Below are 24,527 nucleotides of genomic sequence, written 5' to 3' on the forward strand. Positions count from 1 at the left end.
GGCTGTCATTTGCTATAATGAGCCAGTGGCCTCTGAATCCCGTTGCCCCAAGCCCTGTGCACCGGCACCTCTGTCCATTGCAAAAAGGGACTGGAACCGGGGATCGGCCAAGACGGGGCAGCCACAAGGGCCCTTTTCCACGCTGAAAATGGCAGATCGTGCTCTGCTGGCCCCTGGGCTGGTTTCCCTTTCTCAGCCTGCCTGGGCAATGGTTTAGTGCTGGCGAACCCCAGAGCCCCGCAAACCCCGCAAAGGCTGTGTGTGGCCGGCAGTCGCCTGTTCTGACAACCTTCCGTTCCTTCCCGGCGCTTTGCGTGCCTCTGTCGGAAGCGCTCCAGTTCTGGGGCTGGGACACACCGTCAGCCGGGGCTCCCTTCTCTCCAGTGCTCACGAGATCCACCGCGTCAGATTGCAACCCGCGAGCCCGTTTGTCACTCCGCCGAAACCAAACATCCACTGCCGTGCCCACCCCACAGGAGCTTTCACAGCGGAAATTCCCTGGAGCCCTGGGGTCTCCAAGCAGGGCTCCCCCATGCCCCTTTTCCTAGCTGTAAAGCCAGCACGGCATGGCGCGGTTAGCGTGGAGACAGGACAATGTGGTCCCTGCCGACCAACTGCCTGCAGGTCGTTTGTTTCGCCTGGACTGCGTCTCGCCAGGCGTCCTGGCAGGCTGAAGTGGCACAGACGGCTCCTGCTGTTAGCCAGAATTAAAGCCACCCAGATATCAGCTCGCCCGCCCTCGCGGCTAGCCAGACTGCTCACAGGCCAGCGCCCCAGCTTCCAACCCGCTCCCCAGTCACTGTCTCCAGCTCCAGCCTGGTGGGGCACGTTTAGATCGCACTTTCCCCAGCATTACTGGCATGTCTGGTCTAATAGCTGTTATTGTTCCCATGCGTTTCACAGCACCTCCCATCATTGTGTGTCTGCCCCACTCTGAGCAAACTGGGGGCTGATCCTCGTACGGCCAAGCTTTGCCCCTTCAGCCTGGCCACCCCTAGATTCCCAAATGAGCTAAATCCACCAGGCTAAATCCAGCTGAGCATTGATAAATAGATCCATCGCCAGTATCCTGGAAGGCCTGCTTGGTCTCTGGGTGTGCCGAGAACACGGCTTCCCTGATTCTCTCCAGCTCAGGTGAGGTCTCTTCTCACCCTCATCTTCTAGGCCTGAGCTGGGCCCTGGCTGGCTCTGAGCTACATAGCCAGGGCCTGTCCCAGGTCTGGTACCAGTCTCTGCTCAGGTGGTCAGTTCTTCAGCACCATCACAGCTGGGCCACCCAAGCTGACTGCTCGTAACCCCCCATCTGTTCATCTCTGCAGCCGTTCACTTGGGCCAAGACGCTGCCCTGAGCCCAGGGAGCCTCCCACGGCTAGTGTGTCATTGAGCTGGGATGAGCTGAGCTCTCTCTCCCCCTCCCCGCGGGTTACTGGGCTCAGGAAAGGCTTACCCAGGTTCTCTGGCTGGCCCAGTTCCACGCCCAGGTAGCTGGGTCCACCGTGGCCTTGCGACTCCTGGAATCCCCTCAGCTCCTGACGTCCCGGCTGCACCTCATCTCTGTTGGCGAGTTCCCATGGCCGAAGCTTTCCTGGCCTCCCCTGTTGCCGGGGAAACCTCTGGGCTCTGGCAGCGGGGTGCTGGGCACTCACTGGGAATTAGCAGGTGGGCTCCCCGCTGCGCCCCGGCCTTGTGTAGCTGTCGCCCTACCAGAGACTTTATCTCCGACCACAGTTCCGCTCCGTGGGAAAGCTCCAGCTGCGGGTTTCCTTCCCCCTGGAAAGGCTCCAGTTCTCCCTTTAGAGTCTGTATGTGCTGGGAGCGGCCTGGGTCAACAGGAAAACCAGCTCACGCTGTCTCCTCTGTCCCACAGCTCACCCCAGGGTGTGCCCTCCGGCCCCAGCGGGGAGCCCGTGCTCAGGGCCATGCCAGGTTGTGTGCATTAGGAGAAATGCGTGGTACGAATGAGGTCTAGTCACTGGTGCAGCCGGTTTATTTACAGTGGATGTACAAAAGCCTGTTTCCTTGAACACAGTAGGAACAAGCAACAGGCAGGTTCCTGGCCGCAAAGTCCCCAAACCCGCCCCTCTAGCGAGCTCTGTGCCCAAAGAGCTCTGTCCCTCCAGTCCCTCTGCAGGCCGCATGAACCACTGGTCCTCCCGCTGTCTGCTGTCTGCCTCTCTCCCTCACACCCAGAGCTCCTCAGACGTTCCCCTGCCCTTGTGTTTGCAGGCAGGGAACTCTTCAGCCCGCGTGGTTTAACTTCTCATCAGGCTTTGCCATAAGGTCTGTTGCCCTGCATGGTGGCTTCTGGTGTTTCCGCCTGGCACACATAAAAGGGGTTTAATTGCTCCTTCCATTACGCCAGGAAGAAGCAGGGTTAGCCTGCCCATTGGCTTTAACCTGGTAGATCATATACCTGGTGGTAGCCAGCATAAGAGGAGCTAGCATGCAGCTGGGTCTCCATGACCCCCGTTCTGGGCCCTTCTCGCCTACCAGCAGCCCCGCCATTAGCCCGGTCCGGGATCCTTTCCCTGTCTGCCCCCCGCTGGCCCAGGCCTGCCAGGGCCGCCAAGCTCCCCTTGATCCCCTGCTGTGGCCTGTGCCCTGCCGCCCAGCCGTGCTTTTCTCCCGCAGGAGCCGTACCTGCAGACGCTGTGTGCCTGCTGCAGCTACCACCTGGACCCAGTGAGCCCCGTGCGCATCCTCAGCCTGCCGTGCGAGGACGGGGAGGTGGAGCCGGTGGTGCTGCCCATCATCCACAGCTGTGAATGCAGCCCCTGCCAGGGTGAGTGGAGCGAGCGTACGCAGGCCCCGCTCAGGACGTGCTGCTCTGGGGGCCCCGCGCCTGGCCCGGCTGGGCGTGGGGCACTCACTCTGCACTCGCAGCTGGACTGGGCAGGGGCCTGCACCTGGGAGTGGTGATCAGCTGACCTGGCCCCGGGACGTGGGCTGGAGCGGGCGCCAGGGGCCGGGCCTTGGAGCACATGGGGGGCCAGGGAGACTCCAAGAGCACAAATGGAGGTGTCAGCATAGCTTGGGACTAGGGCAGGGACTGGGCTCAGGGGCCAGCTGGATATGGAGCAAGTGTCTGGGCCAGCGGCACGGCTGGTCTGGTAGCATAGGGGCAGCAGGGCTCCTGTTCCGAGGTCTCACACTGCCTCCTGGGCCAGTGGTCCCAGAACACACTGCCAGGGGAATGACCCTGTGTGTCCCAGCCTCACCCCACTGCACGGCACGGCCATGGGTATCGCACGCACAGCAGTGCCCTGGGTCCCAGCCTCACCCCACTGCACGGCACGGCCATGGGTATCGCACGCACAGCAGTGCCCTGGGTCCCAGCCTCACCCCACTGCACGGCACGGCCATGGGTATCGCACGCACAGCAGTGCCCTGGGTCCCAGCCTCACCCCACTGCACGGCACGGCCATGGGTATCGCACGCACAGCAGTGCCCTGGGTCCCAGCATCACCCCACTGCACGGCACAGCCATGGGTATCGCACGCACAGCAGTGCCCTGGGTCTCAGCATCACCCCACTGCACGGCACGGCCATGGGTATCGCACGCACAGCAGTGCCCTGGGTCCCAGCCTCACCCCACTGCACGGCACGGCCATGGGTATCGCACGCACAGCAGTGCCCTGGGTCCCAGCCTCACCCCACTGCACGGCACGGCCATGGGTATCGCACGCACAGCAGTGCCCTGGGTCCCAGCCTCACCCCACTGCACGGCACGGCCATGGGTATCGCACGCACAGCAGTGCCCTGGGTCCCAGCATCACCCCACTGCACGGCACGGCCATGGGTATCGCACGCACAGCAGTGCCCTGGGTCCCAGCATCACCCCACTGCACGGCACGGCCATGGGTATCGCACGCACAGCAGTGCCCTGGGTCCCAGCCTCACCCCACTGCACGGCACGGCCATGGGTATCGCACGCACAGCCTCACTCTCCGTGCCTGGTGCAGGAGCCTATGACTACAGCACGTGCGTGGCATTACCAGCCTTTGCCCTGCCCTGGGCAGGGACTTGCGTTCTCTGAACATCCCCTTCCGTAATCTGGGGTTTCTCTTCTTTTTGCCAGGTGGGGACTTTTCCGAGCGCTGATGGCCCGTGGCCGGGCGGGACGGTGTCTGACTGGGGCCCCCGCGCTGTGCCGGCGGCCGAGGACGGCGAGATGGCAGTGTGTGTCCTAGCTGCAGGCTCCCCAGACCCCCCGCACTGCCCGCCGGGCTTGTCCTGCTGTAGCTCAGTAATAAAGTGAACAGAGCTGGTTCCAAAGGCGACTCCTCCAGCTGTTGCAGTGGGGGGGTCACTGCTCCCCCCGCCCAAAGGGGGCTGCTGGGCATGGTCCGGAGCACCAAGGCTCACCCGTAGCATGGCCCACGACATGGCCCCGCACTCATGGGGTCTGAGCTTGGCCTGGTTTTGTTCTCTTTTCGCCAGCGGTGGGGCTGATGCTCCCCCAGCTCCATGGGGTGGCTAATAGGGTCATAGGCACCGACTCCATGGGTGCTTCAGGGCTGGAGTACCCACGGAGAAAAATTGGTGGGTGCTGAGCACCCACCAGCAGCCAAGCTCCCCTCCCACCTTACCTCACCTCCGCCTCCTCCCGTGAGCGCGCCGTGTCCCCGCTTCTCCTCCCAGCGCTTGCTGCCGCAAAACAGCTGTTTCGTGGCGTAACAAGCTCTGGGAGGGAGCAGGGTGGAGCTGGAACATGCTGCGCTCAGGGGAGGAGGCGGGGCCAGGGCAAGGATTTGGGGAAGGAGTCTAATAGGGGTAGGAAGGGGGTGGAATTGCGGCATGGACTTTGGGGAGGGGTTGGAATGGGGGTGGGGCAGGGGCGGAACAGGGGCGGAGTCAGGGGGCCGAGCACCCGTCGGCGCCAGCAGAATTCGGCGCCTATGAATGGGCTTAGAGGAACCTTCCTCCCTGGCGCTGCAGCCCTGCTGCCGGGGCTGGCTCGGCCCGTGGGAGAACCGGGTCCCTGCTGGGGAGATGTGCACAAGAACAGAGCCGTAACCCCAGGCCACAGGAGCTGGCCGGGATGCGCTGCCAGACCCAGTATTACCGATGTGCCCACAGGACGGACCCCGCGAGGCTGATTTCCCTGTCACGGAGCCACCGCGGCTGGTCTGGGCCCAGCCTGGAACCAGTCCCTTGGGCGTGGGCCACGCCCTGGGACCTCAGCAGCCTCCATGACGCCAAGTCTGGGCCTTAGCAATCCCCGTCTCTGTCTCTCTCCGCGGCCCCCCACGATCCCTCTTTCTCTCTCTGTGACCCCAGCGATTCCTGTCTCTCACCACAGCCCCCAGCGATCCCTGTCTCTCTCCGCAGCCCCCGCGATCCCTGTCTCTCTCTGTGACCCCAGCGATCCCTGTCTCTCTCTCTCCGCAGCCCCCGCGATCCCTGTCTCTCTCTGTGACCCCAGCGATTCCTGTCTCTCACCACAGCCCCCAGCGATCCCTGTCTCTCTCTCTGTCCGCAGCCCCTGCGATCCCTGTCTCTCTCTCTCCGTGGCTCCCCGCGATCCCCGTCTCTCCATGAGGCCCTGCAGCGCGTCCCACCCAGCCCGAGTCCTGCGGGAAGCCCTGTTGGGCCCTGCCGGGCACAGGGCTCCTGGGTTGGGTTTGTTCGGCGCCTGGCCCTGGCCTCAGGACATTGTTCCTGCTGCACTGGGGTGGGAGGGCTCAGACCTGGGCCATCCTGGCGCAGCCACCCAGCCCCGCTGGTCTGCAACGTCGGCTCTGGCTCCATCAGGCCCAGCAGAGAGCTACCGAGTCTCTCCAAACGCCACCGCTCCTGGCATGCCAGGCTGGGCTCGCATGTTCCACCGCCTGCAGCAGTCTGTGGTGCCGTGGCACTGGGGCAGCCGTGGGGGCCCCGTTATTTTTTCTGGCTCCTCCATTGCTATGGGTTGGTTTCAGCCCCTCCTTCAATGCCCCATCACGCCACTGCCACTAGGTACCACACACAGCTTGTGTCTCCCACGCTGCCCCAGAGCAGCGTGGCACCCTGCTGCACCCAGTGGGCAGCCGTGTGAAGCACAGAGGGAAACTGAGGCAGGTGGCAGCATCATGAAGCTATTGCAGAAAATTCCCCCTTCGTCACAGCCCCTCCCCACGGCAGTGACTGGGGCGGCTGGGTATTGCCACTGCACGTGGGTTCCTGGAGAGTGGGGCTGGGGCTGGGTGCAGCCTCCCAGGCCAGTAACCCAGCGTGACCGGTCCGCGCGCTGCAGCGCCGGCCTCCAAACAGGCCTGCTGGAGCTAGCCCAGCCTGGTTGCCGTGGCTCCGGGGCTGGCTGCGCTCCCCCCCAACACAGGCCCAGCGCTACCCACACGGACCCCTGGGCTCGGCCTCTCCGGGTGGGTCCCACACGGTGCCCCGGGGCCTCCCGGAGCATGGAGCGGGGCCACCCCTGGCCGCCTGCAGTGACACGAGCCGGGTGGGGACCGGGCGGGGGTAGGGGTCCCTGGGGTCTCGCACCATCCTCGGGAGGGGGTCACTTTGGGGGTCCCTGGGGTCTCGCACCATCCTCGGGAGGGGGTCACTGGGGGGTCCCTGGTGTCTCGCACCATCCTCGGGAGAGGGTCACTGGGGGGGTGTCACGGAGTCCCTGGGCGATGCTCTGGAACTGCTCCCCATGAAGCCAGGCAGGACTCTGGGGCAGTTGCCTTCCTGTGAGCAGCCTGTCTTAAGGACACACAGCTCCCCCGGCTCCACCTTCCTGGGTCTGACCTCGGAGCATTCAGCCTCCTCTGCCCCTCCGTGCGCTTCCCACAGCGAGTCCGCCCAGGGGGTCCTGCACCCCAACTTCGCAGTCAGACGTGACTCTCAGCCAGCCAGTAAAACAGAAGGTTTATTAGACGACAGGAACATGGTCTAAATCAGAGCTTGTAGGTACAGAGAACGGGACCCCTCAGCCGGGTCCATTTTGGGGGGCAGGGAGCCAGACAACCACGTCTGCACTTCACTCCATGTCCCAGCCAGCCCCAAACTGAAACTCCCTCCAGCCCCCCCTCCTCTGGGCTTTGTCCCTTTCCCGGGCCAGGAGGTCACCGGATTCCTTTGTTCTCCAGCCCTTCAGCTCTCACTTTGCAGGGGGGATGGGCCAGGCCATCAGTTGCCAGGAAACAGGGTGTCGGCCATTCTCTGTGTCCAGACCCCTGCACACACCTGCCCTCTAGGGCTCTGCAATGATCATACACCCTTACCCCACCACCTAGACACCCAAGAACTGCCCAGGGGAAACTGAGGCACCCCCACACCACTCGGAGGAAACATCAAGAACAGCCGTCACATCGGGTCCCTGGTGTCTCGCACCATCCTCAGAGGGGTCACGGGGGGGTCACTGGGGTCTCACACCCACCTCTGCGGGGGGGGAAGCGAAACGCGGCGTCTTCCCCCCACCTCCCCCCCGCAGAGGCGGGGCCCCGATCCCGGCTGTGCCCGGGTCTCTCCGGGAGCCTGGACCCGGGGCCGGGCCGGCTACGGCTCTAGGGCCGCCGGGCTCTGGCGCGTTACTGAGGCCGGGGGCGGCTCGGCCCCCCCGCCGCGGGGAGCGGGCCCGGCCGGACCGGGCGGCCCTTGGGCCAGGGCGCCTGGCGGGGGAGGGGGAGGGGCGGCCGCGGGGTCGGAGCGCGGGGGAGGCGGGGCGGGGCTGGGGAGAGCGCCCGGCCCGGGCAGGCAGGGGGCGGGGCCCGAGAGGGGGCGGAGCCGCGTGAGCCCGTATGCAGATCTGTGTGCGAGCAGAGCACTGTGGGAGCGGGAGCCGGCTGCCGAGCCGGGCCCGAATTCGGCAGGCGGGGCTCGGCGGGGAGAAGGGTGGGGCCGGGGACACCCCGGGGCAGGTCGCGGCAGCGGGGGCCGGCGCGGGCGGGGCCGGCGGGCGTGTCTTGGCGGGCCCCACCGTGGGTTGAGAGTGCGGGGCGAGCGAGGGCGGGCGGCGGCCGGGGCTGCCTAAGTCATACTTACCTGGCAGGGGAGACACCATGATCAGGAAGGTGGTTTTCCCAGGGCGAGGCTCATCCATTGCACTGCGGGTGTGCTGACCCCTGCGATTTCCCCAAATGCGGGAAACTCGACTGCATAATTTGTGGTAGTGGGGGACTGCGTTCGCGCTCTCCCCTGGCGTGCGGTGAAAGACAGAGAAACCTGCTCAGCGGCCGCGGTTCGGAACGCGCTGTGCGCTGCCTCGGGGTGGTCCGCGGGGGGAGCTGTTTATTTTGCGAGTAACCTTTGGTATTTTCGCGCTTTCTGTACGTTGGTTTATAGTTTTCTGGATTAGGCGGGGGTCTGGGTGATTTATTCTTTCCTGGGCTGTTAGCTCTGACCTGCTCTCTAGTCTCTTTTTGGGGGCTTGGGCTCCTGTTTTCTTTTGCCCTGAGGGGTGCAGCCTGGCTGCTCTGCCTCTTTCCCTGCTTGCAGCTTATTGCCCTTTCCTTCTCCTTGGGCTCTTCTTCCTCTGACGAGAGAACGGCCTGTCAAACACACTTATCTCACCTGGATCTTTCACACCATTGTCTGGGGTATCATTGGTGTATCGCATCTACCTCTGAGAGGGAACTTGTGTATTGCACCATGCTTGGGGGGGGGCGGTTGACCTGGGAATGTGGCAGGGGAGTTTCACTTGGAGACCTGAAAGCCTGTCACCTGAGCCAGGGGGAGGTGACACCTCTGCCCGGGAATGTGAACAGAGGGTGCAGGAGGGAGCCTGCTGGGGGGGGGGGGTTAGTTTCAGTTTGTGGCTGTGTTGCCGGCACTGGTGCCGAGAGGCTGAACAACAGCTTGAGTTGGTTCGTTACCCGGTGTGCTACAATAATCACAACGGGGTGGAGAAGCAGAAAAGTTTATTTGAAGCTTCAAAAAGGTACAGGGAGAATAAAATCTCAAATCCTGCACAACAGAGCAGGAAGTTATACAGGCTTTTATACATCCTTTTTTCCAGCATACTTATTCAATAGCAAGCTGCTCCAAGTATCCATATAGCCAGCCAATCCAGTTCCCAGCTAGTTCCCTGATTCTCTGTATCATTTGTTAAACTATACATAAAGCTGCTTTATTCAGCATTGTTCTTCCATATCTCCCCTGTTTGGCCTTGCTTAGTTTCAGGCAGTCTGACTCTGCAGCATACTGTTGCAGATTCTCAGCATAACTGCTGTGTGGGCCTCCAGGCGGGGGGCCAAGGACACTTGGGCCTAGTACGCAGAGCTGCTGCGAGTGCCTCCAGGCAGGAGGGGGGGTGCCAAGGACACAGGGGCCTAGTGCGAGGGGGCTTCATCGACACTTGTGGTCTTCCATCCCCTCGAGTTACCTAGTGGCCATGCCCCAGTGTTCCCAACAGCTGGGTGGAGGAACACAGGGAACCCCAGGGCTGGGGTCTAAGCTCCCTGCTCCCCCAGAAGGACTTGACTGAGGGGGTCCTAGTTGCACCCACAAGCTCTGTTTTGGACTGTGTTCCTGTCGTCCAATAAATCTTCTGTTTTACTGGCTGGCTGAGAGTCTCAGTGAATCCCAGGAAGAGGGGTGCAGGGCTTGGACTCCCCCACACTCCGTGACAACTGGTGGCAGCGGTGGGATGTACTGCACCCCGTGAACGGCGCTTCCTGCAGTAAGTGACTGGGGAACAGTAAAACGAAGGGGGATTGACGGGGACCAGGCGTGCTGAAGATTCAGAGAGAGACGGTTTCAGGGGGCGGTTAACCCCTAGGAGCGTGTGACCAGAGAGAAGGATTTTGCAGTAACAGGCTCCCCCACGGGATCGCAGTGAGCGGTCCCAGGGACGGAGGAGTCTGCAGCTCGACCCTGGCAAAGAGGTGGTGACCTCAAGAAGGACTGGCAGACAAGGGGTTTTTCCTGGAAACCGTGGGAAGCTGCCCAGGCCTGCGAGTGGCCAGCAGGGAGATGTACGCTAAAGGCCTTAAGAGCGACCTGGTGGAGCTGTGCAGGCAGAGGGGGCTGCGCATCGGGAGGTCCACCAAGGAACAGCTGATCGCCCAGTTGGAGGAGAGGGATCGCTTGGATGACCCGATCCCTGTCCCGGAGGGAAGCCGCCCAGCGGACGCAGCGTGGGCCCTGGGGCCTGACCAGGCTGGGAGGGGTCAGACTGCTGCCAAGGACATCCCGAGACCCTTCCTACCTAGGCCTGGGGAAGGGGTTGGGGGAAGCCCAGCAAATACAGAGGGCAACCTGACCCGGGCAGCCAGCAGGGGATCCTCGCGGCAGAGCTCCCCATCCCTGGAGTGGATGCAGCTGGAATGGGAGAGGGAGATGAAAATGAGGGAGCTGGAGGATCATGAAAAACAATTTAAGCATGAGGAGAAACAATGTCAACATGAGCAGGAGGAGAAGGAGAGGGAACGTCAGGAGAAGGAGAGGGAACGTCAGGAGAAGGAGAAACAAAGACAGCATGAACTGGAGCTGGCCAGGCTGAGGAGCAGTGGGGCCCCGGCTGCGGTGAGTGAGGGGGGACCCAAGACTACAAGGAACTTTGATAAGTGCTTCCTGGCCCAGCGGAAGGAGGGGGAGGACATAGATAGCTTCCTGACGGCCTTTGAGAATGCCTGTGAGCTGCACAGGGTTGACCCCGCAGACAGGCTCCAGTTCCTCACCCCCTTACTGGACCCCAAAGCCGTGGAGGTGTACAGCCGGATGACAGGGGCGGAGGCAGGGGACTATGAACTGTTCAAACAGGCCCTGCTCCATGAGTTTGGGCTGATCCCCGAGATGTACCGGAGAAGGTTCCGGAGTCAGCGTAAAACGCCTGAGGTCACTTACCTACAACTGGCCAACCGGATGCAGGGGTATGCCCGCAAGTGGACAGCTGGGGCCCGAGCTAAAGAGGACCTGCTTGACCTAATCGTACTGGAGCAACTGTATGATCAGTGCCCTTCCGACCTGAGGCTGTGGTTGGTGGACAAAAAGCTAGAGAACCCCCAGCACGCAGGGCAGCTGGCCGACGAGTTTGTGAACAGTCGGTCAGGGGGTAGCCGGGAGGAGCCCCAAAAGAACAGGCCCCCCCGATGCAGAGAGAGAGTCACCAGGGGGCCTCCCAGCGGGGAAATAGGGAGAACCCCCACCAAAGGGGAACGTCTGGCGTCGGGCCCCTCCGACCCGCTCGAGGGGACCAACGTGACCTGAGCTGCTATCACTGTGGCCAGAGAGGCCACGTACGGACCCAGTGCCCCAGGCTCAGGGACAGACTGAACAGACCCAACCTACCCAGGGTTAACTGGGTAGGGACCCAGCTGGACGAGGGGCAGACGACCCAAGCAAGGGGGGCTGCCAGTCTACCACCTGCTCAGGAGGGAAGAGTACCCCAGGCCAGCCCCGCCAGAGGGCTGGAGACTCTGGACTCAGGGTGCTCGGTTTACAGGGTGGGCGCGGGGTTGTCCCTCCGGAGAGAGTGCCTTGTTCCCCTGGAGGTGGATGGGAGGAAGATCAATGGATACTGGGATACGGGCGCGGAGGTGACGCTGGCCCGGCCCGAGGTGGTGGCCCCAGATCGGGTGGTGCCCAACACCTACCTGACCCTGACAGGGGTGGGCGGGACCCCATTCAAGGTGCCTGTAGCAAGGGTACACCTGAAATGGGGGGCCAAGGAGGGCCCCAAGGATGTGGGGGTACACCACCATTTGCCCACTGAGGTTTTGATGGGGGGAGACCTAGAGGACTGGCCAAGCAAGCCCCAGATCGCCCTGGGTGTGACCCATAGCCAGAGCCGGCGAGGGGCACTGCGCCCTGACCTTGGGGGGCATACCACACCGGAGGCGCAGGACCCTACCCTGGTGGGGAGGGAGCGCCGAGGGGCACGGCTCAGAGAGGCGGAGGCCTCAGACCTGGCCAATGAGAGGGAACCGGTCACCATCCCTTCCCCAGCCGCTGAGTTCCAGGCCGAGTTGAGGAAAGATCCCTCCTTGCGGAAGCTCAGGGACCTGGCCGACCTCAGTGTGGGACGGACCATGAGGAGAGGCTGCCAGGAGAGGTTCCTGTGGGAGAAGGGGTTCCTGTACCGAGAATGGGCTCCCCCAGGGGAAGTAGAGTCCTGTGGGATCAGGAGGCAGCTGGTGGTCCCCCAGAAGTATCGCTGCAAGCGCCTGTACCTGGCCCATGACATCCCCCTCGCAGGGCACCAGGGAATCCGGCGCACCCGGCAGAGGTTGCTACAGAATTTTACTGGCCCGGGGTCTTTACCACGGTCCGGCAGTATTGCCGATCCTGTGACCCCTGTCAGAGGGTGGGGAAGGCCCGGGACAAGGGGAAAGGGCCTTTGCCCATCATAGAGGAGACTTTCCAGAAGGTGGCTATGGACATAGTGGGGCCTCTCAGCAAGACGACCCGGTCGGGGAAGAAATACATTCTGGTGGTGGTAGATTTTGCCACCCGCTACCCCGAGGCAGTGCCCTTAGCTTGCATTGAAGCAGACACCGTGGCCGATGCGCTCCTGACCATTTTCAGCCGAGTGGGGTTCCCCAAGGAAGTCTTGACAGACCAAGGGTCCAACTTCATGTCGGCCCTGCTCCGGTGCTTGTGGGAGAAATGTGGGGTCCGGCACGACTGGGCCTCAGCTTATCACCCCCAGTCCAATGGGCTGGTGGAGAGGTTCAATGGGACGCTAAAGATGATGCTGAAAACCTTTATGAACCAGCACCCGCAGGACTGGGACAAGTACTTACCTCACCTGCTGTTCGCGTACAGGGAGGTGCCCCAGGAGTCTACCGGATTTTCGCCTTTCGAACTGTTATATGGCAGGAGGGTGAGGGGCCCCCTGGACCTGATGAGAGACGAGTGGGAGGGGAAGGCCACTCCCGATGGAGAGTCAGTGGTGGAGTATGTCCTGATCTTCCGAGAGAGACTGGCTGAACTCATGGGCCTGGCCAGGGAGAACCTGGCCAGAGCCCAGAGGAAGCAGAAGGTCTGGTATGACCGCACGGCACGGGCCCGTGCCTACGCCACTGGGGATCCGGTGATGGTTCTCATCCCAGTGAGAAAGAACAAACTACAGGCCGCCTGGGAGGGCCCTTTCAAGGTTGTCAAGCAGCTCAATGAGGTAAACTATGTGGTGGAGCTGTCGAACCGGGCGCATCACCGCCGGGTGTACCATGTGAATATGATGAAGCCATATTATGCCAGGGAGAATGTGGTGTTGGCCGTGTGTGGACAGTGGGAGGAGCAGGGAGATGACCCTTTAGTAGATCTATTCCCTGGGACCAGAGCTGGTTCCCCCCTGGAAACAATTCCCCTCTCGGATCAGCTAACCCCTGCCCAGCAAGCTGTGGTCAGGGGGTGCTGCATCTGTACCGACAGCTGTTTTCCAACCAGCCTGGACGCCGTAATCTGACTGTCCACCAGGTGCAGACAGGGTCGCACCCGCCGATAAGATGCTCCCCCTTCCGAGTCACAGGGAAAACTGCTCAGGACCTGGAAAGAGAGGTCCGGGACATGCTGGCTTTGGGGGTGATCCAGCCATCTGCCGCCCCTTGGGCTTCGCTTGTGGTGCTGGTCCCCAAAAAGGACAGGTCAGTCCGGTTCTGTGTGGACTATCGGAAGCTCAATGCCATCACTGTGTCTGATGCCTACCCCATGCCCAGGCCGGACGAGCTCCTAGACAAGCTGGGAGGAGCCCGGTACCTTACCACCATGGACCTTACAAAGGGCTACTGGCAAGTGCCGCTGGATGCAGATGCCTGGCTGAAATCGGCCTTTATCACTCCTCTGGGGCTCTACGAGTTCCTGAGCCTGCCTTTCGGCCTCAAGGGAGCGCCGGCCACCTTCCAGCGCCTGGTGGACCAGCTCCTGAGGGGGATGGAGAGTTTTGCCGTGGCGTATATTGATGACATCTGTGTCTTTAGCCAGACCTGGGAGGACCACGTGTCCCAGGTTAGACAAGTGCTGGACCGACTCCAGGGGGCTGGGCTGACTGTAAAAGCAGAGAAGTGCAAGGTGGGGATGGCGGAAGTATCTTACCTTATCTTACCTGGGCCATCGGGTGGGGAGCGGCCGCCTAAAGCCGGAATCAGCCAAGGTGGAGGTGATCAGAGACTGGCCCTCTCCCCACCCCAAAAAGCAGGTCCAAGCCTTTAGTGGGTTGGCAGGATACTACCGAAGATTTGTGCCCCACTTTAGCGCCATAGCCACCCCCATCACTGAGCTATGCAAGAAGGGGAAGCCAGACAAGGTGGTCTGGACCGAGCAGTGCCAGGAGGCTTTCCGGGCGCTGAAGGAGGCTCTGGTCAGTGGCCCAGTTCTGGCAAACCCAGACTTTGACAAGCCCTTTGTGGTGTTCACCGACACCTCAGACACGGGACTGTGGTCGGTGTTAATGCAGGAGGATGGAAAGGGGGAGAGACACCCCATCGTGTACCTGAGCAAGAAGTTGCTACCCCGGGAGCAACACTACGCGGCCATCGAGAAGGAGTGCCTGGCCATGGTGTGGGCCCTCAAGAAACTAGAGCCCTATCTCTTTGGGCGACACTTCACCGTGTACACCGACCACTCTCCCCTGACCTGGCTGCACCAGATGAAAGGAGCCAATGCCAAGCTCCTGAGATGGAGCCTGCTCCTGCAAGATTACGACATGGACGTGGTCCACATGAAGGGAAGGGCCAACCTGATAGCGGATGCGCTGTCCCAGAGAGGGGGCCCCAAACTTCCCCAGGTCACTGGTCAGCATGACCCTGCTCAGTTCAGTCTCGAAGGGGGGAGAGATCAAACATAAGATACTTACAGTTTCACACAATACCAGTCCAGTTCCTTGCTGCTTCCTGTCTAACCTCTGCACACATACGGTATACCCTCCCTACCCTGAGCTGATGCTCGACTTTTGCGCTCAGTACAGGAAAACGAGAACCGAGAGGTAAGCTGTGCAGGGAACTCTTCCTCAACCTGCACTCCACTCCCCAAGGGCCTTTCGGGGTCTTCTATGGACTTCAAGTTTCATTTGATTTCCAAGTTTTATGGTCTCATTAATTAGCCATCTCTCCTAAGGCAGGGATCCTACCTGTCAGACCAAAGATCGATTGCCCAAAAGAGCTAAGAAACAGAACTAAAGCTGAGCACTAGGCATCATGAGCATCGAGAATCTGACTGTGCCCTGGCAAGTTCAACGCTGCCGAAAGAAATCAGAAAAGAAGGGGCTCATCAGGTCCCCCTGCTAGCATCCAAATCTGGTGTCTAGTCAATCTGCTGGGATATAAGGAAAAGGAAATGAATAAAGAAGTCAGGAAATAACAAGGAAATGAAGAGGTTTGTCGAACGGGTTTCTGTCCGAATTACCATCTTCCCAGCTAGCAATCAAAGTTAAAGACCTAAAGTCAACCTATCGGCATCAGTACAGATTGTTAGATGGAAATTAACCCCATCTAACAAGTGTTAAGTGCCTGCAAGCAGCGTGCAGACCGTTTAAAAGCACCGTAATGAGAGGCTCGGATGTAATGTATGCCCTAAATCAGACAGGACAATAGGAGGACCAGAAGAACGCCACCCTAGGTAAACGGCAGAGTAATGGAGGCTGTTAGACGCAAAACGTCATCCTTCAAAAATTGGAAATCATAATCCTAGTGAGGATAATAGGAGGGTGCACGAACTCTGGCCGGTTAAGTGTCAAAGTCTAACAAGTTAGGCCAAGAAAGAATCGGAGAAGCAACGTGCTAAGGACGCAAAAGCGAACGAGAAGAATGTTTCTAAGTACAGCAGAAGCAGGCAGCCTGCCCAAGGGGCGGTGGGGCCACTCGCTGCCGAAGGAGGAGTCTAGGAAGACGAGGCCATTGCAGAGGAGCCCCACGAATTCTTTGCAGCGCCGGTCACTGCAGAGGACGGGAGGGAGAGTCCCACATGGGAGCGGTCCTTCTTGGGTGACAAATGTGACGTGCCCCTACCCCCCACCTCGGGGGGTCCCTGGGGTCTCGCACCATCCTCGGGGGGGTCACGGGGGGGTCACTGGGGTCTCACACCCACCTCTGCGGGGGGGGAAGCGAAACGCGGCGTCTTCCCCCCACCTCCCCCCCGCAGAGGCGGGGCCCCGATCCCGGCTGTGCCCGGGTCTCTCCGGGAGCCTGGACCCGGGGCCGGGCCGGCTACGGCTCTAGGGCCGCCGGGCTCTGGCGCCTTACTGAGGCCGGGGGCGGCTCGGCCCCCCCGCCGCGGGGAGCGGGCCCGGCCGGACCGGGCGGCCCTTGGGCCAGGGCGCCTGGCGGGGGAGGGGGAGGGGCGGCCGCGGGCTCGGAGCGCGGGGGAGGCGGGGCGGGGCTGGGGAGAGCGCCCGGCCCGGCCGGCAGGGGGCGGGGCCCGAGAGGGGGCGGAGCCGCGTGAGCCCGTATGCAGATCTGTGTGCGAGCAGAGCACTGTGGGAGCGGGAGCCGGCTGCCGAGCGGGGCCCGAATTCGGCAGCCGGGGCTCGGCGGGGAGAAGGGTGGGGCCGGGGACACCCCGGGGCAGGTCGCGGCAGCGGGGGCCGGCGCGGGCGGGGCCGGCGGGCGTGTCTTGGCGGGCCCCACCGTGGGTTGAGAGTGCGGGGCGAGCGAGGGCGGGCGGCGGCCGGGGCTGCCTAAGTCATACTTACCTGGCAGGGGAGACACCATGATCAGGAAGGTGGTTTTCCCAGGGCGAGGCTCATCCATTGCACTGCGGGTGTGCTGACCCCTGCGATTTCCCCAAATGCGGGAAACTCGACTGCATAATTTGTGGTAGTGGGGGACTGCGTTCGCGCTCTCCCCTGGCGTGCGGTGAAAGACAGAGAAACCTGCTCAGCGGCCGCGGTTCGGAACGCGCTGGGCGCTGCCTTGGGTTGATTGGGGAGCGCGCGGGCTACTTAGCTTCTGACTAGCCTTTGCTGTGTTTGCATTTTCTGTACATGGGTTTATAACCCGCTAAGTTCGGTGTTAGTGGGCGGTCTGGTTGCTTTCTTGTTCTTTTCTGGGCTGTTCTATCTGATCTGCTCTTTAGTCTATCTGTGTGGGGTTTGAGCTACTGTTTTCTTTTGCCTTGAGGGGTGCAGTCTGGCTGCTCTGCCTCTTTCCCTGCTTCCAGCTTTTTGCCTATTTCTCCCTCTTGGGCTTTTCTTCCTCTGACGGGAGAACAGACTGTCAAACACACTTGTCTCATCGGGTTTCTTTGCACTATCGTCTGGGGGATCATTGGTGTATCGCACCCACCTCTGTGAGGTCACTCGTGTATCGCACCATCCTTTTCGGGGGGGTCACTGGTGGATCGCACCCACCTTGGGGGAGGGGGGTCACTGGTGTTGTTATACCAATAAAATAAAAACTGGGAAGATCTTATTAAAGGGGAAAAGGCAAAATGCCACATTTATTGTGAATACAGAAAGAATCCTAGTAAGCAGTTAGTTATAGCTATAACATTCCATTCAATCTCATATTTATTCACACATTCATTCATATACACACGCACACTGGTTCTGCATGGTTGTTATCATAGTTACCAGCCTTAGAGTTGCTCATTCCAAGCCACTGGCCAGGTGGCCTGTGTTATACCAATCAAATAAAAACTAGCAGGATCATAGAATATCAGGGTTAGAAGGTGTTAGAGAGCTTATTCCTTCACTCTCCCACTTCCCTGGTCCTTCTCGCATGAACAGAGAGCAACAATACCCGAAGTCCGAAGGTGCAAACAATTAGATATTTATTGGGGTGAACTTCCAGCAAGCTTAAATACAAGTTCCTTTTTCCTTATTTTCAAATCCCAACTTACTTCCTGTTTGGCCCTAATTTATATAGTAATATTCTTAGCTATATTATATCCCACCACCTTAATTAGATTACACCCAGCAAAATTAATTATACAGCAGACAGAAACAATCACAGAACCAGACAGAGATTATACAGACAAACAATAGCAAAGTGGGAACTATAATGACAAAACAATACAGAAGTGAGGATTTCACATCCCAGCCATTGATAAGTGAGTTCTTGCCAGACAGGATGCTATCAAACTAAGTTTCCTTTTACATTTTCCAGGCACTTCCCTTTCTCTGGAGGTGATAGGAATACAAACCTGTCCTGATAGTGCCTGACAGCCCAATAGCACCTTATTTCAATGTGACTAGTTTAGAATGTGAGGGTGTGACTGTTCGCTTCCTAGCTTATGACTGCCTCTGCTGCTTAGCCAAAGGCCTGAGCCTCAGCACAGGGCCTCCGACTGTCACAGTAAGAGAAGGCCCTCACACCGGCAGTCAGTGATTTTGATTCTTTCTTTTATACCTCTATCACTAGCCAAGTGATAAGAATACACCTAAATTCTTAAAGTACAGGCCTTTGCAGACAGGCCTGAATATCTATATCCTAACAGAAGGGACCTCAGGAGGTCATCTAGTCCAATCCCCTGCTCAAAGCAGGACCAATCCCCAACTAAATCATCCCAGCCAGGACTTTGTCAAGCCTGACCTTAAAAATATCTAAGGAAGGAGATTCCACCACCTCTCTAGGTAACACATTCCAGTGTTTCACCACCCTCCTAGTGAAAACGTTTTTCCTAATATCCAACCTAAACCTCCTCCACTGCAACTTGAGACCATTAGCCCTTGTCCTGTCATCCGCTACCACTGAGAATAGTCTAGATCCATCCACTTTGGAACCCCCTTTCAGGTAGTTGAAAACAGCTATCAAATCCCCCCTCATTCTTCTCTTGTGAAGACTAAACAATCCCAGTTCCCTCAGCCTCTCCTCATAAGCCATGTGTTCCAGTCCCCTAATCATTTTTGTTGCCCTCCGCTGGACTCTTTCCAATTTTTCCACGTCCTTCTTGTAGTGTGGGGCCCAAAACTGGACTCCAGATGAGGCCTCACCAATGAGGAATAGAGGGGAATGATCACGTCCCTCAATCGGCTGGCAATGCCCCTACCTATACATCCCAAAATGCCATTGGCCTTCTTGGCAACAAGGGCACACTCTTGACTCATATCCAGCTTCTCGTCCACTGTAATCCCAGGTCCTTTTCTGCAGAACTGCTGCCGAGCCATTCGGTCCCTAGTCTGTAGCAGTGCATTGGGTTCTTCCGTCCTAAGTGCAGGACTCTGCACTTGTCCTTGATGAACCTCATCAGATTTTTTTTGGCCCAATCCTCTAATTTGTCTGGGTCCCTCTGTATCCTATCCCTCCCCTCCAGCATATCTACCACTCCTCCCAGTTTAGTGTCATCTGCAAACTTGCTGAGGGTGCAATCCACACCATCCTCCAGATCATTTATGAAGATACTGAACAAAACCGGCCCCAGGACCGACCCCTGGGGCACTCCACTTGATACCGGCTGCCAACTAGACATGGAGCCATTGATACCCGTTGAGCCCAACAAGACGTCTTATTAAAGGGACAAGGCAAAATGCCACATTTATTGTAAATATAATAATAAAAAGAAATATATAAAAAACCCCTCAAACTGTTGTATTGCTGCTTATTCCTTACTTAACTATATATATATATATTCATTCATTAATTCATTCATACCCCTTCTGCATAGGGGTTATAGTTACCAGCCTTAGAGTTGCTCATGCCAAGCCACTGGCCAGGTGGCCTGGACATGAGGAGGGAGCAGGGCCTTGTCAGATGCTCATCTGATGCTCCTGGAAGTTGGTTTGCAGAATCAGACCCCAAAGTTCTCACTTTCTAGAGTCCATTTTTATAGGAATTTCTTCCTAGGCCAGTCTATGGGAATTGCTTCATCATGCTGTTGCTGAATCAATCAGCAGATGGCAAATTCCTGACGGCTCCGTGCTGGCAGACGTTATCTTGGTCTTTGGTTCTCCCATCCTTGAGGCTGTTGGGTGGATTCCAGTCTGCGCTCCAGAGGTCCTCTGGTTATTTCCACTTGACGCCTTCTTCAGCCGATGAACGCTGGCACCTCCCTGATCATTCAGTTATTATCCACACCAAGCATCCATCCACATACGTCCTCTGTCTCTATTTTAATCACAATTGTTAACAAAGCGAGAGGAATACAACACAAGGGCAGGGAGTCTCTGGGTGCTGTTTCCGTTGTTACAGAGTATTGCTTTGAGTCTCTCTCTGTGTGTGAGTAGTTGTTGTTAGAAAGAATTGCTTTGAGAACAGATTCTGCCTTAGAACATGGTTATCCCAGGGCGAGGCTCATCCATTGCACTGCGGGTGTGCTGACCCCTGCGATTTCCCCAAATGCGGGAAACTCGACTGCATAATTTGTGGTAGTGGGGGACTGCGTTCGCGCTCTCCCTGGCGTGCGGTGAAAGACAGAAAAACTTCAGTGCCCGGTGTTTCTAACGCCCTGTGTGGTGCCTTGGTTGGGCCCCAGCGGGGGCTGCTTAGCTTGTGAATAGTCCTTGGCACGTTTGTATTTTCTGTACTTGGGTTTATAACCCGCTAAGTTCTGTGCTAGTCGAAGGTCTGGTTGCTTTCTTGTTCTTCCCTGGGCAGTTGGATCTGATCTGCTCGCTAGTTTATCTGTGCGGGGTTTGGGCGACTGTTTTTTTTTGCCCTGAGGGGTGCAGCCTGGCTCTTTTCCTGCTTGCAGCTTTTTGCCCATTCTTCCTTCTTGGGCTTTTCCTCCTCTGAGGGGAGAACAGCCTGTCAAACACACTTGTCTCACCTGGTTCCTTCGCACCATCGTCTGGGGGGGAAGCGTGTGTGTCTCCCCCGGCAGAGGCGGGGCCCCGATCCCGGCTGTGCGTGGGTCTCTCCGGGAGCCTGGACCCGGGGCCGGGCCGGCTACGGCTCAAGGGCCGCCGGGCTCTGGCGCGTTCCCAGAACTGACGGCGTGGTTTGGATCCTTCTTTCCCTCCTCTCCCCGGTGAAGAGACATTTACCTCCGGGGGGTCACTCGTGTATCGCACCCAGCTCCGGGAGGGGTCACTGGGGGGTCACTGGTGTATCACACCCCCCTGGGGGGAGGTCACTGAGGGGTCACTGGGGTCTCGCACCATCCTCAGAGGGGTCACGGGGGGGTCACTGGGGTCTCGCACCATCCTCGGGGGGGGGGAGGCGAAACGCAGCGTCCCCCCCCCCCGGCAGAGGCGGGGCCCCGATCCCGGCTGTGCCCGGGTCTCTCCGGGAGCCTGGACCCGGGGCCGGGCCGGCTACGGCTCTAGGGCCGCCGGGCTCTGGCGCCTTACTGAGGCCGGGGGCGGCTCGGCCCCCCCGCCGCGGGGAGCGGGCCCGGCCGGACCGGGCGGCCCTTGGGCCAGGGCGCCTGGCGGGGGAGGGGGAGGGGCGGCCGCGGGGCTCAGAGCGCGGGGGAGGCGGGGCGGGCCTGGGGAGAGCGCCCGGCCCGGGCAGGCAGGGGGCGGGGCCCGAGAGGGGGCGGAGCCGCGTGAGCCCGTATGCAGATCTGTGTGCGAGCAGAGCACTGTGGGAGCGGGAGCCGGCTGCCGAGCGGGGCCCGAATTCGGCAGCCGGGGCTCGGCGGGGAGAAGGGTGGGGCCGGGGACACCCCGGGGCAGGTCGCGGCAGCGGGGGCCGGCGCGGGCGGGGCCGGCGGGCGTGTCTTGGCGGGCCCCACCGTGGGTTGAGAGTGCGGGGCGAGCGAGGGCGGGCGGCGGCCGGGGCTGCCTAAGTCATACTTACCTGGCAGGGGAGACACCATGATCAGGAAGGTGGTTTTCCCAGGGCGAGGCTCATCCATTGCACTGCGGGTGTGCTGACCCCTGCGATTTCCCCAAATGCGGGAAACTCGACTGCATAATTTGTGGTAGTGGGGGACTGCGTTCGCGCTCTCCCCTGGCGTGCGGTGAAAGACAGAGAAACCTGCTCAGCGGCCGCGGTTCGGAACGCGCTGGGCGCTGCCTTGGGTTGGTCCGCGGGGGGGGGGGGGGGGGCTGTGTTTTTTCGCTTTAAGAGGCGCAGTCTGGCTGCTTTGCCTGTTTCGCTGATTGTAGCTTGTTGCCTATTCTTCCTTCTTGGGTTGATTTTTCTCTGAGGGGAGAACGGCCTCCCAAACACTCTTATCTCACCTGGTTCTTTCCCACCATCGTCTGGGGGATCACTGGTGTGTATCGCACCATTCTTGGGGGGGGGGGGGTGTTGACCTGACAATGTGGCAGGGGAGTTTTGTTTGGAGACCTGAGAGCCTGTCACCTGAGCCAGGACGGGGAGGTAACACCTCTGCCCCTGAATGTGAACAGAGGCTGCAGGAGGGGGCCAGCTGGGAGGGTTTAGTTTCAGTTTGGGGCTGGGGGGAGGAACACAGGGAACCCCAGGGCTGGGGTCTAAGCTCCCTGCTCCCCTAGAAAGACTTGACTGAGGGGTCCTGGGGGTACCCACAAGCTCTGTTGTGGACTGTGTCCCTGTCGTCCAATAAACCTTCTGTTTTACTGGCTGGCTGAGAGCCTCAGTGAATCCCAGGAAGAGGGGTGCAGGGCCTGGACTCCCCCACACCCCATGACAGGGTGTCACTCGTGTATCGCACCAGCCTCTTGGGGGGGTCACTGGTGGATCACACCCACCTCAGAGGGGTGGGGGTCACTGGTGTTGTTATACCAATAAAATAAAAACCAGCAGGATCTTATTAAAGGGGAAAAGGCAAAATGCCACATTTATTGTGAATACAGAAAGAATCCTAGTAAGCAGTTAGTTATAGCTATAACATTCCATCCAATCTCATATTTATTCTCACATTCATTCATACACACACAGACAGGTTCTGCAAGGTTGTTATCATAGTTACCAGCGTTAGCATCCATCACATACATCCTCTATCTCTATTTTAATCACAATTGTTAATACAACAAAAGGGTGGGGAGTCTCGGTGCTGTTTCTGTTGTGACAGAGTATTGCTCTGAGTCTCTCTCTGGGTGAGTACTTGTTCTTACAAAGAATTGCTTTGAGAACAGACTCTGCCTTGGAACAAGTTTCACACAGAGAGGGAGAGAAACAGAACTAAAAACCAAGAGACCTCTTAATTAGTAATACCCTGGAATTGAAACTATGGGGAACCAAACTCATTTGTGACTTTAATACAGAACTTCTTTAATATGATCCCACAGTGTATCGCACCCACCTCGGGAGGGGGGAAGCGAAATGCGGCGTCTCCTCTTCCCCCCAGCTCCCCTCCCCCCCCGGCAGAGGCGGGGCCCCGATCCCGGCTGTGCCCGGGTCTCTCCGGGAGCCTGGACCCGGGGCCGGGCCGGCTACGGCTCTAGGGCCGCCGGGCTCTGGCGCCTTACTGAGGCCGGGGGCGGCTCGGCCCCCCCGCCGCGGGGAGCGGGCCCGGCCGGACCGGGCGGCCCTTGGGCCAGGGCGCCTGGCGGGGGAGGGGGAGGGGCGGCCGCGGGCTCGGAGCGCGGGGGAGGCGGGGCGGGCCTGGGGAGAGCGCCCCGCCCGGGCAGGCAGGGGGCGGGGCCCGAGAGGGGGCGGAGCCGCGTGAGCCCGTATGCAGATCTGTGTGCGAGCAGAGCACTGTGGGAGCGGGAGCCGGCTGCCGAGCCGGGCCCGAATTCGGCAGGCGGGGCTCGGCGGGGAGAAGGGTGGGGCCGGGGACACCCCGGGGCAGGTCGCGGCAGCGGGGGCCGGCGCGGGCGGGGCCGGCGGGCGTGTCTTGGCGGGCCCCACCGTGGGTTGAGAGTGCGGGGCGAGCGAGGGCGAGCGGCGGCCGGGGCTGCCTAAGTCATACTTACCTGGCAGGGGAGACACCATGATCAGGAAGGTGGTTTTCCCAGGGCGAGGCTCATCCATTGCACTGCGGGTGTGCTGACCCCTGCGATTTCCCCAAATGCGGGAAACTCGACTGCATAATTTGTGGTAGTGGGGGACTGCGTTCGCGCTCTCCCCTGGCGTGCGGTGAAAGACAGAGAAACCTGCTCAGCGGCCGCGGTTCGGAACGCGCTGGGTGCTGCCTCGGGGTGGTCTGCGGGGGGAGCTGCCTGATTTGTGAACAGTCTTTAGCACGTTCATGATTTCCTCTGGGGCTCAGTCCACAGCTCGCCGGCTTCCCTTACAACACCGTGTTCTCTGTTAATGGAGTTCAGACGGGACGGACAGTTACACATCAGAGCGGTTCTTCTTGGGTGACAAGTCTGAAGAACTAACCTGGTATCAGAAGTTTTACAACCAATTGTTCAATGAAACAGAAGACGTCACCGGGACCAGATGGCGTTCCACCGCGAGTTCTGAGGGAGCTCAAATATGTAATTGCAGAACTAGGGAGCTGGGGTGTGTAAGCTACCAGGGAAGGAAGCCTCTGTTACAGCTGACTGGCAGGTAGCTCATGTCGCCTCCATTTTTAAAATGGGCTCTAGAGGCGAGTCTGGCAATTGCAGGCCGGTGAGCCGAACTTCAGTAACCGGCAAAGTGGTAGAAACCCAGCTAAACAGGCTCCATGGGGAAAGGGTGAACACAGCTTTTGGAAAGGGAACTCCTACCTCACCAATGGTCTAGTCTTCTTTGAGGATTTCAAAAAGCGTATGGATAAGGATGGTTCAGTTGATATAGCGAACTGGGCTTTTCAGAAAGCCTTTGCCAGGGTCTCTCACCAAAGGCTCTAAAGAAAACAAAATGGTTATGGGATAAGAATGTAAGAATGGCCATATGGGGTCAGACCAAAACTCCATCTAG

The 24,527-nt window shown here is 59.6% G+C and overlaps 1 protein-coding gene and 5 non-coding genes across 6 annotated transcripts in view; all 6 read left to right on the plus strand.

Annotated features, from left to right (window-relative positions):
- The window catches only part of LOC140906204 (SCO-spondin), a 122,405-nt gene extending 118,145 nt beyond the window's left edge, over window positions 1-4,260 (plus strand). The window contains 2 exon segments of the mRNA XM_078851346.1: window positions 2,632-2,782; window positions 4,079-4,260. Of these exon segments, the coding sequence (XP_078707472.1) occupies window positions 2,632-2,782; window positions 4,079-4,101 (174 nt within the window). The 3' untranslated portion in view covers window positions 4,102-4,260.
- Window positions 4,261-7,963: 3,703 nt separating this feature from the next.
- On the plus strand, window positions 7,964-8,127 carry LOC140908022 (U1 spliceosomal RNA). The gene has a single exon (XR_012157731.1). It is a non-coding gene; the product is annotated as a U1 spliceosomal RNA (small nuclear RNA).
- An 8,420-nt stretch (window positions 8,128-16,547) lies between these two features.
- Window positions 16,548-16,711, plus strand: LOC140908024 (U1 spliceosomal RNA). Its single transcript, XR_012157733.1, has one exon. It is a non-coding gene; the product is annotated as a U1 spliceosomal RNA (small nuclear RNA).
- Window positions 16,712-20,038: 3,327 nt separating this feature from the next.
- On the plus strand, window positions 20,039-20,199 carry LOC140908028 (U1 spliceosomal RNA). The gene has a single exon (XR_012157735.2). It is a non-coding gene; the product is annotated as a U1 spliceosomal RNA (small nuclear RNA).
- A 1,335-nt stretch (window positions 20,200-21,534) lies between these two features.
- Window positions 21,535-21,698, plus strand: LOC144930275 (U1 spliceosomal RNA). Its single transcript, XR_013635461.1, has one exon. It is a non-coding gene; the product is annotated as a U1 spliceosomal RNA (small nuclear RNA).
- A 1,884-nt stretch (window positions 21,699-23,582) lies between these two features.
- LOC140908025 (U1 spliceosomal RNA) lies at window positions 23,583-23,746 on the plus strand. The gene has a single exon (XR_012157734.1). It is a non-coding gene; the product is annotated as a U1 spliceosomal RNA (small nuclear RNA).
- The last annotated feature ends 781 nt before the right edge of the window (window positions 23,747-24,527 follow it).

This window comes from Lepidochelys kempii, chromosome 2, assembly GCF_965140285.1.
Source record: "Lepidochelys kempii isolate rLepKem1 chromosome 2, rLepKem1.hap1, whole genome shotgun sequence".
Lineage (NCBI taxonomy): Eukaryota > Metazoa > Chordata > Testudines > Cheloniidae > Lepidochelys > Lepidochelys kempii.